This window comes from Phyllostomus discolor, chromosome 5 (genome assembly GCF_004126475.2).
Source record: "Phyllostomus discolor isolate MPI-MPIP mPhyDis1 chromosome 5, mPhyDis1.pri.v3, whole genome shotgun sequence".
NCBI classification, from domain to species: domain Eukaryota; kingdom Metazoa; phylum Chordata; class Mammalia; order Chiroptera; family Phyllostomidae; genus Phyllostomus; species Phyllostomus discolor.
This window is the reverse complement of record NC_040907.2, coordinates 11,187,296-11,202,503: the sequence shown is the minus strand read 5'-3', so window position 1 is coordinate 11,202,503 and position 15,208 is coordinate 11,187,296. Positions and strand designations below refer to the sequence as shown.

General features: G+C 60.6%; 1 protein-coding gene across 2 annotated transcripts in view; it reads left to right on the top strand.

Moving 5' to 3' along the window:
- IFFO2 (intermediate filament family orphan 2) overlaps positions 1–15,208 on the top strand; it is a 46,642-nt gene that overhangs the window by 19,991 nt on the left and 11,443 nt on the right. Inside the window, exons 2-4 of one of the 2 annotated variants that reach the window (XM_028513834.2) lie at positions 11,651–11,711; positions 13,160–13,255; positions 14,441–14,581. In XM_028513834.2, the coding sequence (XP_028369635.1) occupies positions 11,651–11,711; positions 13,160–13,255; positions 14,441–14,581 (298 nt within the window). The remainder of the gene's footprint in view (positions 1–11,650; positions 11,712–13,159; positions 13,256–14,440; positions 14,582–15,208) is intronic. The other variant, XM_036025396.1, reaches the window with a different exon arrangement.

Genomic DNA, 15,208 nt, shown 5'->3' with positions numbered 1-15,208 from the left:
TTAGAACCCCTGCTGGCTTGTGGGTTCGGGCAAGAGCTGGAGCCCGGGAGGCGGACACAGCCTGCTGGCACTGGGAATACAGCGGGGTGGAGGGTGTTGGGGGGCTTGGCCAGGTGTGGGCAGGAAGGGGAAGTCCCGGGGGCGGAGCGCTGTGAGCACAAACCTTCCTGTCATCTGTCCCATGCGAGGCGGGCCCGGGCGTGGGGGTGAGAGAAGAGGGTCGTGGAAAGGGAGTAGCAGAGCTGGCAAAGACTGTGGAGGTGGACTAGCGACCCGGAGCAGGCAGGGGAGGTCCCGTCCAAGGTCACATAGTTGAACCAATCAGCGCTGACTGCCTGCAGATTGCATCTCCTAAGGAAGGCCCTGGAGGCTGCACTCTGTGGACCCACCATCCAGCAAACATTTATTCGGTGCCTGTGCACCAGGCTCCATGCTGGGCTCTGGAGTTGCAGCAGAGCTGGAGACGGGCCTGATCTTGCAAGAGCTAAGTTAAGTAGGGTGACCCAACACATGGACAGATGACCTCAGTGGCAGGTGACTGGGGCCTTTGGAATATAGGAGAGGGACACCTGACCTTGACTAAGGAGTCAGGGAGGGCTTCCTGGAGGAAGGGGTATAAAACCTGGCTTTTCAAGTAGGCATAAGGTGAAAGAGAAGTTAACAAAGGGGGCATGTAGGACAGAGCCTTCCAGGCAGAGTCAGCTCATGCAAAGGCCCTGGGGGTGCGAGGCAACTTGGTGCACCCCGGGCTGGAGGTGCTATGGGGGGTGCCGTTTCGTGCTGCCCTGCTCCAGTGAGTGTGGCCTCTTGCCCCAGGGCTCATCAGACACCGGGCCGGTACCCCTGACCTGTTCAGAAGAGGTCGGGCCCCTCCCAGCTCTTGCTCCTTGGGGAAGGCAGTGTGTCACCCCAAAAGGGCGTGGAAGGGAAGTACTTACGATGGGGGTCTTCCTCCACCTGGGCCTTTTGACGAATAGGGAAACTGAGGGGAGGGCCCAGGGACCCCGTCCTTCCCTGCCCAGGCTCCAGCGGCGGCTGAGCCCCTGGAGAGCGCGCCCCGTCACACCCATCTCTGCAGAGGGGCGCAGGGGCCTTTTCTCAGTCCGCACCCCTGACCCGGCACCACTCCACGCAGGCATCTGGACTGATAGGCACACGTGTGTGCCCGGAAGCTCCTCACAGCGTTTAGGCTGCTGGGATGTGGGGATGACGGCGCAGGACCCATTAGGTCGGCGGTGCCACGGCCGCCTGCGGCGTCGCCTGCTCCGAGGAGGCTCCCTGATGCTGTTCAGCGGGGAGAGGGCGCCTGAAGACCGGATGTGGACCGATCCCATCTTCGTTTTTAAATGATCTCATAAGAAAAAAGAAATCTCATAGAAAGGATGTATAGCCAATATCAATATTGATTATCTCGGGATGGGGGCTTGGATGGGTTTCTATTTTTATGTTTTTCTGCTTGGCTTACCTGAGTTTTTTTTTTTTTTTTTAATTTCTTGTGTAATCATTGTGAAGTTCGCTTGCAATTTAAAACAAGGGGAAACGAGCAGCTATTTTTGTCTTTTAAAAATGCAAATGCTTTTGATTTCTCGATTAGGTGATATACACCATTCAAAATTTAAAACGATACAGGAGGAGAGGGTATTCTGACACACGCTACCAAGTGGGTGAACCTTGAGGACCTGCTGAGTGCAATAAGCCAGACACAGAAGACCAAATAGTGTAGGATTCCACTTACATGACGTACCCAGAACAGTCGGATCCAGGGGCACAGAAGGCAGAATGATGGTGGCGGGGGGCCGGGGGAGGGCAGAACGGGGAGATCTTGTTTCATGGGGACAGAGCTTCGGTTTCACAAGGTGAAGGGTTCTGGAGACGGATGGTGGTGATGGTCATACAAAGATGTGAATGTACTTGATGTCGTTGAACTTGGAGCTGAGAGCCCGGGATGAGCACCCCCTTTCATGCCCAGGCCCGAGGCCCAGATCTCCCTGCCTGTGGGGCTGGGGGAATGAGGCCCGGAGGCCAGGGAGCTCTGGAACCCGCCCGTGCCCTCTCTCAGTGAGAGGGAAATACTCTTCATCCACTCCTGTGCCCTAGCCCTCGGCTCCCAGGTGGGCACTTGGGAAACGTGTCTGTCGTGGGGGGAAGAAGCTGGAATCTAAGCCGACGGCCAGCTGGAGCTGGGCTGTGGCACACACGCCCTGTGGCACCCGCTGTGCCGGGTCTGTGCCCGCACCGGGACGTGGTGCAGGACTGGACCTGTGGGAGGGAAGTCCTGCCGTGTGTCTGCGTCGGGTGGCCCCACGTGGTACCAGGTGTTGGCAGCAGGGCGTGTGGTTTAGCACGCAGGGAGCCTGCCGGTGCCTGGGACCCTGGCCGGTCCACTCGGGAGAGCTGAGCCGCCCGTTATCCACGGTGGGAAGGACATAAAGACCACGTTCGAGGCTGATACAGGGTGAGGAAAAAGTGGGTTTACAGTGGTTTGTATGGAAAAAATACAACGATTAATAACAATACGAGAATGAACTGTTTGTTTCACCCACTCCCAGCTGTGAACCTACTTTTGCCCACCCTGTGTAGTGTCCATCTATCAAACGTTTACTAGGAGCAGGGCTCTGAGCTAAGCGCTAACCCCCCGGCTCCTTGAGTCCACCAGCCCCGCAAGGTGGGTGCTTCCATTCACCCCACCTTAAAGATGGCCGGAAGCACCTCCCAGAATCCCCCTCTGGTGGGGGACAGTGAGGGACCTCTGTAGCCAGTGCCTGGGTGCCTGGGTGCCTAGTGACAGCCTGCAGCCTTTCCCCACCATGAAGTCCACAGAACAGCAGAGCTGCAAGAAACAGGCCATTTTACAGATGAAGAAACTGAGACCCAGAGAGACCAGGGCGTGACTTCAGGGAGGACGGGGCAGGGCACGTGTTCAGAGCCTGCGTATGTCATCTCTTTCACAGACTGGAGCAGCCCCAAGGAGGGGGCCTTTATGACCCCCATTTCACGATGACCGAATGGGGCGACTCGGGCAGATGGTCTGCCCGGAAGCATGTGCCCGGTGGTGCTGGGATCTGAAACCAGTTCAGTCTGACTCCAAGCCCAGGGCCTGTGTAGCCATCATGCAGCTCCAGCCAGTTGCCGGGCTGGGGCAGTGGCGGGGCTGTGGGCGGTCAGTCGTGGCCGGTGGAGAGGGAATGTTCAGGCCTTGAGAAGTGAGTAAACAGCCCAAGCAAATAGCCTGGGTAGGCGGCTCTTTTCAAAGTCGGTGGCTGTGACCCGTGGGCACATATCCATCCATGCATCTGGCCTGGTCACGTGACGGCGTTCCCTGAGCAGTGCGCTGGGGGCGTGGTAGGGAGGGAGTGGGGTTTGTGGAGCTGATCAGACAGCCTTACTCCTGAGAAGCTGCTCAGGCGTGGGTGTCAGATGGACCTGGATGCAGAGCCAGTCATTTCACCAGAGCCTCAGTCTTCTCACCTGTAAGGTGGGAATCGTAGCACCTGGCTCCCAGAGCTCCGGTGGGAGTGCAGCAGCAAAGCCCAGTTTCACAGTGAACGCAGTTCTCCTACTTCTGGAGAGCAGAGTCTGGTGAGAGGGGCAGCATCCCGAATGCCACGGCGAAGGCATGTGCCAGGACTGGAGACACTGGGATGGGCATCCTGATTCATCCTGAGGAAGTCACGAAGGGCTCCCTGGAGGAGGTGATGAAGGTACAGCAAGTCTGAAGGAGTTGGAGATGGTGCCCCAGAAACCTCACGGTGGCCTGCACTTTGGGAGGCAGACCCTCATCGCCATGAGATGCTCGTTGAGTCACTTCCCTTCTCGGCGTGGCCTGGTCTGTGGGGGGCAGTGCCCACTTGGGGTGTAGTTTCTGGACAGAGGACTGGAAGAGAGTGCTGCCCAGCACAAAGCTCTGGATCATAGGTGTCTGCAGAGCTGCTGGGTCTCCAAAGGTATTTTCAATAGATGACAACAAAGTCAAAGTGATGCTGGGAACCAGCGCAGATACGGACACTGGGTGACAGGAACAATGACTCGTGTTCAGAGGGACTCTTCGAGATCGCATCATATACAGGATAGGGGACTAAGGCCCAGGCGGGAAAGGACTTGCTGGAGTCATGCAGTGAATTAGTGACAGAGCCGGGACTCGAAGCAGGACCTCCTGCCTCCTAGCCCAGAACCCTGTCCCCCACAGGGTGCTTCCCTGTTTGTTATCATCAGACCCCCTGCTCACACCCAAGGAACCTTGCACAGGCCGCGTCCGCTGCGATCCGCTGTTCCAGGTGGAGAGAGCGTCCCTGCTGGCCACACACTGGGCAGGGGGCACCCTTGACAGGGTGGCTGCTCAGACCCAGCCCATCACCAGCTCGCCGCCGCCGGGCTCCGGCCTGCGAGGGCCCATTACTGCCGCCTGTAATGGAATCGGCTGCCCTGGTTAAGTGTTCACATTAAATTAATGCCTCCTCCGTGGAGACAATCAGTTGGCATTTAATTTGTGTTTCCTTCTGAGCAGCAGAGTACGGCTGGGCAGCCGGGCCTCTCACGGGCACGCCTGCCAGGCGGCCCATCGCTGGGATCAGCGGCCCAGTGCGGGTGGGAGCCCCAGGGAGGAGGAGGGCGAGAGTGGCGAGGCGTGCTGGCAGGGGCCCGGGAGAGCGTGGCGGGCCTCCCTGCTCGAAGGCTGGGCGACCCAGCCCTCCTTTCACCGGAGAGAGAAGATACGGTGAAACCAGAGGAGAGAACCAGGTCAGGAGATGGAGATACCACGTGCTCCAAGCTCTCCCGGCCCCGCCCACTCCCACTGCCCTTTTCGCTCCCTCAATTCTCTTCTGCCACAAACGTGAATTGTGTGTGTATTAGACAAGGGGGCTGATGTGTGGAAAGAGGAAGTTGACTCAGTTGTGATTGTTCAGCTCTCTAGGGGGGCTCAGCAGAAGCTAAGGGGGCAGAGCCCTGGTTTTCCGCACGCAGCCCCGGCCCCGCCTCCAAGTGCCCACTCTGCACTGAAGGAAGGGCTCGCTAGTCCACCTCCGTCTGCGCCGGCAGCCTCCCCTCCGTTTCAGATTAGTCTAAAGGGGAACCTGCCCGTCAGGGCACGGGCTGGGCCCCAGCTTGGCAGCGAGGGGTGGGGAAGGGGAGAGGTGCCTCTGGGTTATCAGCGGGTGGGCTCACAGGCAGCAGGGTGACCCCAGCACACCCCTGGCCATCACCTGGCAGCCTACCCCCGGCCCTGGCTGTGCTGCAATGGGGTGAGCTCCCCGTGGCCCAGTGGAAATCCCTCTCCGCCCGTCTGCCCTCCGCCAGAGGGCCAGGCCCACGCTTGGCCCAGAGTGAAGTTTTCTGCCGGCGGCTCCTGGCCCAGCCTTACCTGAGCTTGCTTCCCATCCCCTGAGCCGGCCTGGGCGTGCCGCCCTCGCCTTTTTTCGGAAAGGTGGGGACCATTCCTGCGGTGGCCTCCCAGCTCTCTGAGGTCTGGCTGCTGGGGCCAGCGTGCCATTCTGCAGTTCAGAGTGAGCCGCCGAGCATGCTGTCTGCTGTATGTGGGGGCGGGGCTGGGTGTTTTCGCCCGTGCCTCCCACCTCGTGGGGTTCTCACCACCACCCTCCTTAGCTTCCCATCTCACAGATGAGGAAACTGAGGCTCAGACAGGGTAATCGACTTGCCCAGGCTCACACAGCTGGGAAGTAGTTAGAGGAACCCATTGTCTTGCTGGCCAGGAATCTCCAGGACTTTCTCCCCAGAAGCCCCAAGGCTGCCCCTGGAGCCTGGAGCCTTTTGCTGGGGCGGCCCCCACTTTCCTCTGGAGCCGGAGCCCCGGAGCCTCTTTCTCTGCTCGCAGAGGAAGTGAAAAATCTGTGAGTCAGTCCCTCTGCCAGTGACTCCGGCTTGGCTCGCTCCCCGCAGTAAGCGGGCTTTGTCAGCCCCTTTCCTGTGGGCTGTGTGTCATCTTGAGCTGGTGGGGGAGGCGGGGTGCTGGCCCAGTGAGTGTTGGGAGTCGGGGCTGACTTTGAAGCTGCCCACCCCCTCCCGGCAGCCGCTGGCTGAGACTTCTCTCTCACCCACCACGTGATCCAGCGGTGGCTCCGCAGGAATGCCTGGAGACCACATCTGGCTGGGGGGGGTGTGGGTGCTGCCCCTCCTCCTGGCCACGGGCCTCACACGTGCGCTCCTTCTGCTAAGATGGTTGCTCAGGCCCCAGAGCTCAGCGCGCACTGTCGTTCGGGGAGTCATTTCCTCTCCCCCTCGCCCTCATTGTCTGACATCCCTGCATCCCCTCCCCGGCTGGAGCGCTGTGGGAAGTGGGAGAGGGAAGCTCTCTCCCCCTGCCTGCTTCCTGCCCTGGCTGTCTCTCCCCCTGGCCTGGTCTGGCCTGGCCTCTCCCTGGGGAGGCTCTGGAGCCAGCCAAGTGGGCGAGCAGACGGAGCTGGAGCGGTGGGGGGAGCTGAGAGGGGAGCTGGGCTCCTGGAAGCCCCCAGGCTGGGGGTGGGGGTTGCAGGCAGAAGATGATCCTTGCAGGCAGGAAGGGCCTTGGGTGGGGAAGGGGTGTGAGCAGGAGGGCTGAGGAGTGGTTTCAATATAGATTCATTCATTCATTCGTTCATTCATTCAGCAAATCCGTGCAGCAACGGTGTGACTCCTCACCGAGTGCGGGAAGGAGGGTTGTAGGTGCGGGGAGGAAGCGCAGCAGTGGGCACAGGGACAGTGATTACCAGCAGCTCCCTGGGCCGGTGGAAGGGCCCGACCCCGGCTTCAGACCCCTCTCCTCTAATGGCTTGTTTGAGGGCGCCCCTCCTCTGTGCCTCTATCCCACCCTAGAACAGGCGTCTCACCCCTGTCTCCTCCAGGCCCCGACAGGCCAGGACACGGGGTGCCTGAGACCCCCTGCGGTGGGTGCTGGAGGGCTTCCCTGCGCTGTCGGCACTCATATCCATGTGCCCGATTCGTGGCCCGGCGGTCTGAGCCCCTGCTTGTCCTTGCGTTGGCCCAGAGGCCTCCCCCGCACTGCCCTTGCCCTCGTCCAGCACCCGTCCCCGCTCCCGTGTGTGGGTCACACCCCAGTGTCACCCCAAGGGTTTCTGGGAAGGCTGTTGTTGGCCCTTCCTCCCTGGGACCCTGGTTTCACACTCAGGGAGTGTGGGAGTGGAATGGCTTTTCTGGAGTGTCCCTGGGATGTGGTAGGCCACCATCCATCTCTCTGGGAAGCGGAGGCAGATGCTGGGGGAGGCAGAGCCGGGGCCCAGTCTCCCTGCCCTCCTGCCCCTCCCTCCCTGGAACTCCGGCTGAGGCCGCGGGGCAGAGGGCACTCTGCCTCCCACTCCCTGTGTGACCCTGGGCCTGGGTGTCCTTATCCGAACACTCAGAGGTCTGGACGCGGTGAACCCTGGTGCTCTTCCGCCTTCACTTCAGGAGATTCTCTGAGTATCAGCTTTGTCCTGAAAAGTGAGAAACAGCCCCCCCCCTTCCTGGCTGGGAGATCTCGGCTAGTAATGGTTTTGGACTTGAGCTTCATCAGTAACACGGATGTACCTAAAGGTTACTGTGCGACCCATTGAAATGAGGTCATGCACGTGAAGCCCCTCGGAACGGTGCCCGGCGCATCAGAAGCACCCAGACTGTGTTGGACGCGCTGTTAGTGTGACCACCGTGCTCCTCGCCGGCATTCCCCACCCTGCCGGCTTCGGAGGCTCCGCTCCGCGTCACGCACTGAGGTCCACATGTGCGACTTGTAGGGTGTCTGCCTGTGGGCGGGGTGGAGAGGGGAAGGATCTGGGGCACAGCAGATCTGGGGCCGGGGCCTGAGCACCCTTGGGAGGTGGGGAAGGCGGAGGGTGGTCCGTCACTGTCTCTGTGGCTGGGGTGAGAGCCGTGGGTGGGGAGATGCCACCGTCGTGCCGCCCGGGGAGGATGGGGTCCTGGGGCCCGGCTGCCGCGAGCAGGGGCTTGGAGCTCTGGGAGGGGAAATCATGGGGGTGGCTGCGGGGGCTCAGGGAGGGAGGGGGTGGCAGGTGAGACTGGCCTGGGCGAGTGCGCGGGACTTCAGAAGGCTGCGCGGGAGGGAGGGACAGGGAAATCCAATAGTCTCGGAGCCTCTGTTTCCCCATCTGTCAAGTGGGGACAATCCTTAGCAGCGGGGCTAAGTGACATGCTGTGTTTTACGTGTATATGAGTGCCTAACGTGGTGGACACAGCCCAGACAGCAACCAGTGAATGTCCCCCCTGCTCCATTCTCTCATCTAACACTTTAAGAAGAATTTGGAAGTTTTATGAGCTGTTGGCTCGGGGTGGGCAGAGGCGGCTCTAAGAGACTCAGGCCACCTTGGCCCTGGCTTGAGCTGTCTCTGTGTCCTGGGAGACCCCCCAGGGCACCCCCTTTGCTATGCCGTGGGTCAGCGGAGTTTAAAGGGCATGACATCCACCAGCCCCTGACCCAGAGTAGGTGTGTCCCCTTCTTAGTGTCCGCTGGCTCCGCCCTGGCCTCTCCGCTGCCCCTCTTTGCTCACGCCACCCCTATGCCCGAAGTAGCCATCCCGCCGAAACCGCACTCCTGTGGGCTGACCCAGGTCCGGGGAGGGGACAGTGCCTGGGACGCAGGTGTTGACATTTCATCGCCCACAACTTGGCGGACCAGTTCTCCGTGGAGCTGCGAGCTCCCTCCTCCTGGGCTGAGGCGCAGGGAAGGTGGGGTGTCTGGGGCAACTTAAGAAGCGCTTCACCTCTCGTCATCCTCTCAGCCCCGCCAGCCGGTGCGGCTGAAGGGCAAAGCTTTTCTGCACAGTCAACACTGGAGCCGACACAGCCAGGCCTGTCCACGCCTTTGGGAGGCGCGTCAGCTCGGGCAAGGACTCGGTCTGCCAGGCCAGCTGCTATCTACGCGCTGGGGTCGGTGTTCCGCCTTCTGGGACCCGGAGTGCCGGCTGCCCACCCGGCTTGGCTTTGGGAACAAAAGGCCCGTGAAATCATTTGTGCAAGCTCATCTGCTGGGGTGCAGCTCAGAATCGCTAGCGAGGCATGGGGCCACACAGAGCGCCATCTGCAGGGGAGCTCCTTAGAAATGCAGCGTGTCCGCCCCACCCCGGTGGGACCTGCTGGGTCCAGGGCTGCCCCTGAGCAAGGTCCCTGGGTGATCCCCATGCTTGTCACAGTTTTAGCAGGGGCCCGGCTTCAGTCCCAGCCCTGCTTACTAGCTGCGTAGCCTTGGGCCAGTTACCTCACCTCTCTGAACCTAAGCTCTCTCCTCTGCAAAAGGCCTCCGGGGGGGGAAAATTCTTTACCCGCGAGGGTTAATAGTCCACACGAAAGCTGATGAGATGTGTGTACAAGGCATTGAGCCCAGGGCGTGCGTGGCACCCAGGCGTGCTCACCGATCAGTGGCTGCCCCTATGGCTGCGGATGTGTCTGGAGATCCAAAGATGCAGCTCGGGTTCTCACTCTCCGTTGACTGGGGGCAAGTGGTTCTCCTTCTCTGGGCCTCATTTTCCCCATCCGTGCAATGGGCCTGTGGACCCCTGCCCCACCTTCCTCCTGAGAAGGCTGCTGAAAGGAAAAGCGAGAGGGGGCTGGGCCTCATCCCCGGGAGCCTGGGGAATGGGTGTGTGTGTGTGTCGGGGTGGGGCTGAGATACCCCTGGGGGCCCGAGTCCTCATCCCTCGCTGCCCCCTTCTGTGAAAGCAGTGGCGAGGCCAGGCCCTCCCTTGTACCCCCTCGCTCAGTGGCCTTCGAATCGAGTTCTCTGCCCCCACTCAGAGCAGCACGGCCAGGAGAGATGATTCAGCGTGGGACCTGTGTCTGGCACTGGCCTCTCTTGAGGGCAGTCCTAATGCCCCCTGCTGCTGGGTGGGAGCTAGGGTAGCCTGTGAATGGCCCCCAGCTGGGATTTCTGTCCCCCACATTGGGCCCGGGAATGACCTCCTGGCCTGGCCTTTGACATACTAGGTGACCTTGCAGATTCCTGGCACACCGTGGGCCTTGGTTTTGCCGTTTGTACAATGAGTGTAATTCAGTGAGTTGTCCGGCCTGCGTTGGACCCTCCGTAGCTTCCTCCGTGTCCTTCATCCCTGGAGGAAGCCCCCACCCAGCCCCACTGCCCTCTAGGTTCGGGACCCTGTGGCCCCCAGCAGATCTAGGTTTGCTGCCAGTGTTGGGGGCTGGGAAAGACCCAAGGGAACAGGAGAGAGGTCAGTGTGTGTGTGTGTGTGTGTGTGTGTGTGCGCGCGTGCGCACACACGCGCGCCATCCGGGAGCCCTGGCCAGGCCCGTCTCGTTTTGTGTGGGAGAGCGGAGGAATTTTCCTCTGTGTGTGCAAACAGTATCTGTTTTCTCGTTTCCAAAAGCTGGTGACGTAACCCACTCTTTATCCATGCCTCCCCTCTGGCCTATTTTTAGCTGGCCCCGACAGCATCCCAAAAGGCCTCCAGACCTGCCTGCTCTGAGGCCATGTAGGGAGGCGGCAGTGGGGTGAGGAGAGCGAGAAGCTCAGAAGCTCATCCGTCTGCCCCAGGATGGAGAGGGGGACGGAACCTGCCCCAGCTTCCTCTGGGGAGGGCGGCGGCAGGGGGGCCTGGCCGTGGAGCTGGTTCGGTCTCCCGTGGGGCCCGGTCCAGGAGGAGCCCAGCAGGGTGGCAGCTACTCAGTCTGGAGCCTCTGGCCCAGGTTGGAGTCCTGGCCCCACCTGCCCTCACCCTGACCTTGGGCCCCTGCCTCTGTGCCTTGCTTTCTTCACCTGTAGCCTGGGGCTGATGGAGGCCCCTGTGCTGCAGGGTTGTTCTGTCACATAGGTGGGTTCCCGGCAGGAAGTAAGCCCTCAGTTGAGGTGAGCTGGAATTGTTACGGTGATGATATGAGCATCTCATCCAGGCTCCAGTGACCGCTGGGGGGACCGTTAGCCCCGGCGTGCCCTCTCCTCCCTATCGCCTCCCGTCCCGCCCCTGCCAGCGTGTGCACACACAGATAATACGTGTAGAGGCCCTGGAACAGGGCCCGGCATGAAATAAGTGCTGAATGAATGGGAGCTGTATTTATCCTATTTTTGTTTTAATGTAACAAGGCAGGCTTGGGTTTGAAGTCCAGCCCTACTCACTAACTAGCTGTGTGTCTTTGGGCAGGACATTTAACCTCTCTGAGCCTCCATGTCCTCCCCTGTGAGATAGGGATGCTAATAGCTGTGTAGGAGCTGTCTTTGCTGGTTAGCGCAGGCTGCAGGACCACAGACTCTGAGAGTGCAATAGATAGCACAGCGATAGTGTGTTTCTTGCGGGTGCAAAGGACAGCCTGAGTGGGGTGCTGGCTGCAGCCTGGCTCCTGAGGGCCAGCCTCAAAACTGCGCCTTGCAGCGACAGCAGGGGCAGCGGCATCTGTGCAGCACTATACAGTTTGCTTGGAGGGGGAGCGGCAGTCTCTCCCACCCTCCTCTTCTTAAGGCGCCATGCTCATGCCTGGAGCGTGCCGCTCGGCAGCACCTCCTGGAATTAGGGCCATGTGTCCACCTGGCTGTCGCTGCCCCACCTTCACCACACCTAGGCTGGGAGCTCCTGGAGGGCAGGCAGGGATGGATGCACTGCTGTGCTGTCGTCCTTGCCCAGCCTGGGGTGGCTGCCTGTCCTGGGTCTGAGGACTGGCATGGGAGGCCCCTCTGACCACCTGTCTTTCTTGGCTCTTACAGATGGGAGGAGGAGCTGGCCAAGAACATGAACCTGCAGACCGTGGTGGACACGCTGAAGGAGGTGAGAGCCCTCAGAGGTCCCGATCAGAGGGGAGGCTCTCGGGAGGACCCTGTGGCCAGGGGACACGGTTCCCAGCACAGCCCCTACTCTGTGTGACCTCCCGCTGCCTCAGTCTCCCAGATGGAGCCAAGAGGCCTCTTCTGCACGCCCTGCTTTGGTGCTAGGAAGCAGACAGCGCAGTGTTGCAGAAAAGCTCAGGTCCGGGAGCCGGGAAGCCTGAGTCCAAGTTCTGGTGCTGCCCCGGCTTGAGGGGTGACCTTGGGCTAGTGACTCCCCTCTCCTGCCTCTTCTCCTCGCCTGAGGCTTGGACTGGATGGTGTCTCAGTGCCCCTCCTCCAGCTTGCAGCAGCTGACTGGGGGTCGAATGCCTTTGAGAGGGTGGCGGCGCGTCACCAGGTGGGCTCCGAGCCCTAGCGGGCTCTCCATGGTAGCGAGAGGCCCTTCCTCGCTATTCTGGCCCAGCAGCTCGGTGCTCTGGGCCCCCCACTCATCTGCTTGCTGGGTACCCCAGGCCACAAGCTTCCCCTTCCCGGCCTCTCTTTTCCTCTCAGTCAAATGGGTGCACGGATAGTGACCCCACGAGAAGGCATGGAACACTCTTTCAAATATTTTTAAAATCACTCTCTGATATTTAAAACATTTATCTTCTGAGAAAGTTAGAGACAGATTAAAACAATATCAGTACGTAGAAGGGAGGGGATGAACACCCTCCATTTTTATGACAAAAACGCCTTTTACTTTACAAACATAACATGTTCGTGCTCAAATATTTGGAAAGTTGAGAAAAGCTTAGAGAGTTAAACAAAACTTCTCTCCAGCTCTGCCCCTCCGCTGCTGGTGTACTGGGGTACACCCTTCCGGTCTTTTCTGTGCTAACACACACAAACTCTGGGTGTGCACGTGTGGGCAGGTTGACACACCTGGCCCTGCTGTTTCAGAGAACCAGAGATGGTCAATTATTGGCAGTTTCCCATGAATTGACCCAATATTTTAACCTGTTGGGACCACTTGTTGCAGTAACCTGCTTTCTCTCTATCTACCACGGGTTTTCCACGCTGTGAATATTCCTTTGAGAAGCGTTTTATTTATTTTTTATTTTTTAAAAGATTTTATTTGTTTATTTTTAGAGAGGGAAGGGAGGGAGAAAGAGAGAGAGAAACATCAATGTGTGGTTGCTGGGGGCCGTGGCCTGCAACCCAGGCATGTGCCCTGACTGGGAATCAAACCTGCGATGCTTTGGTTCACAGCCTGCGCTCAGTCCACTGCGCTACGCTAGCCAGGTGTGAGAAGCATTTTAAACCGAGGGGTGGGAAGTCAGGCTGAGGGAGGTCCTCGGCACACCCCTTCCCCAGCCATCGGGGATCCGGCCCAATCCGGCCCAGGGTCCGGCTCCTCCTGCCCCTCAGGTGCCCGGCCCCGCTCAACCCTCCCGGTCTCCATCCCCACAGGCAGCACAGGAGGCGGAAGCCATCCAGGAGGAGATGAACGAGACGATCGAGAGGCTGAAGGCTGAGCTGGTGGTGTTTAAGGGGCTCATGAGTGATGTAAGTGCCACTGGCCGCCACCGTCCCCCCCGGGTGTCGTGACCTCCCCCCACTCCCGTCATGCAAAATGCTTCATTCACTCTGAGGCTCCAGAGCTCGGCTTCTAGTTAGAGTCCTGGCTGGCTGCGTTTGACCGTGAGGATGACCGATGCATCGGAGACCAGGCGCCCTCCTCCCGCCCCTTCCCACTTCCACTTCCCTTGGTCTGAGTAGAGATGCATTAATTTGCCGCTTAACCCATCCCGTCCTGCTCGGGCTCCTCCGAGGGTCTGTGTGTGTTGGCTCCGGCTCCTCCCCAGCTCGCCGTGATGCGGCGGCGGGTGGGTGGTGGCCGCGGGCCTCGGTGTCTGGGCACAGGTGGAGGGCGGCCCTGTGCCAGCCTGAGAGGCTGCCCGGGCTGGCGGCCTCCAGCAGGGTTGCTTTGTAGAGTCAGGGCAGGCCAGTGTATGTGTCCTCGGGATGGCGATCAGAGCCCTTCTAGGTAACCGTGGGTGAGGGGAGCTGTTGGCAGCCCAGGCCTCCTTCCTGCGGGGGACCCGGGTTTCCTGCCACCGCCAAGCAGTGGGCATTATGTGGGGAGACACTCCAGAGAGGAGAAGGGGCCTGATCGTGGGAGGCCCAGCCCGATGTGGCTTCTGGTCCTGGGGGGCGTGAAGCTGGGTGTGGCTGGGAGAAGCCTCCCGGGGCTCCAGGGGGAGCCCCCTGCCCTGAGCAGACCTGTGCCGTCAGCCGTGGGAGGGACCCTGAAGAGAGAGAGAGCTGCCCTGGCAGGCACCTCCGGGTGGGGGACAGGTGGGGCGAGCTGGGTGGGAAAGAAGGGGAGTGTTTCACTGGTGGGAGCTGCCTTTGTGTTTCCTTTGCGCTAACAAAACACACACGGACACTGTGTCTGCCGAGAGGATGCCCTCCAGCCCCAGGGAGACCAGCGCACATGGCCTCACATTGTCCACTCGGCGCCAGAGCCTTTGGCTCCCACGGCCCCTCCACCCCCAGCCCCCGCCGAGCAGCGCTGGCCCAGCCCCTCACGCCCAGGACAGGCTCAAGGCCCCTCTTGGACTCCGGCACCTCCCGCTCAACACCTAGGGCCTCCCACCCCTCTCTGTCCATCAGCTGCCTGGGAGCAATGCCCCCACCCCGTGCTTGCTCCATCCCTCGCTCACGTAACCCCTGCTGTCCTCCCTGCAGCCCATGACAGACCTGGACACAAAGATCCAAGAAAAGGCCATGAAGGTGGACATGGACATCTGCCGCCGAATCGATATCACGGCCAAGCTGTGCGATGTCGCACAGCAGCGGAACTCGGAAGACGTGTCCAAGATCTTCCAGGTGACTAGGGCCGCCCTGCTCACCAGCCGCCACTCCCACCTGCCACTGCAACCCTCCCAGAGAGCCCCGGCCTGCACCCTTGCCTGGCCGACCCGTTCCCCTCACACCCCACCATGCCATCCCCCAGAGTTAGCGTGGCCTCCCCCGGAGACTGTAGGATCAGGGACTCTAGGCTCCCAGGCTGGTCTGACTCCATCATCCAGGCTGACGGCTTCATCTTGTGGCTGAGGAGACCACTCCCCTGGGGGATGACATGACAGGCTCCAGGAAGGAAATGGCAGACCCAGGACTAGAACTCGGGTCTCCTGACCCTGCAGGGCTTCATCCACCCGCCCATGCTGGGTTCACAGTCCGGCTTCTGGCCTCTTCCTCGGGGTGCCGGGACTGGGTGCCGTCGAGGAGCCCTGGTCAGGTGGTGGGTGCACCGGGCAAGCGGGCCTGAGCCCTGGCCGATGAGCTACAGAATTCCAGGCACGAGCTGCTGGCCTCGGACTATCTTTCATTCCCCCCGAAGAGGCCCTCAGCCTCCACCCCTTCCCCCCAGCGAGCAAGTGTGCGTGTCCCGAGAAGAGGCGACGGGTTCGCTGGCCGCTGTCCTCCGGGGAAGGTGTGGGGGCCCGTCCAGCT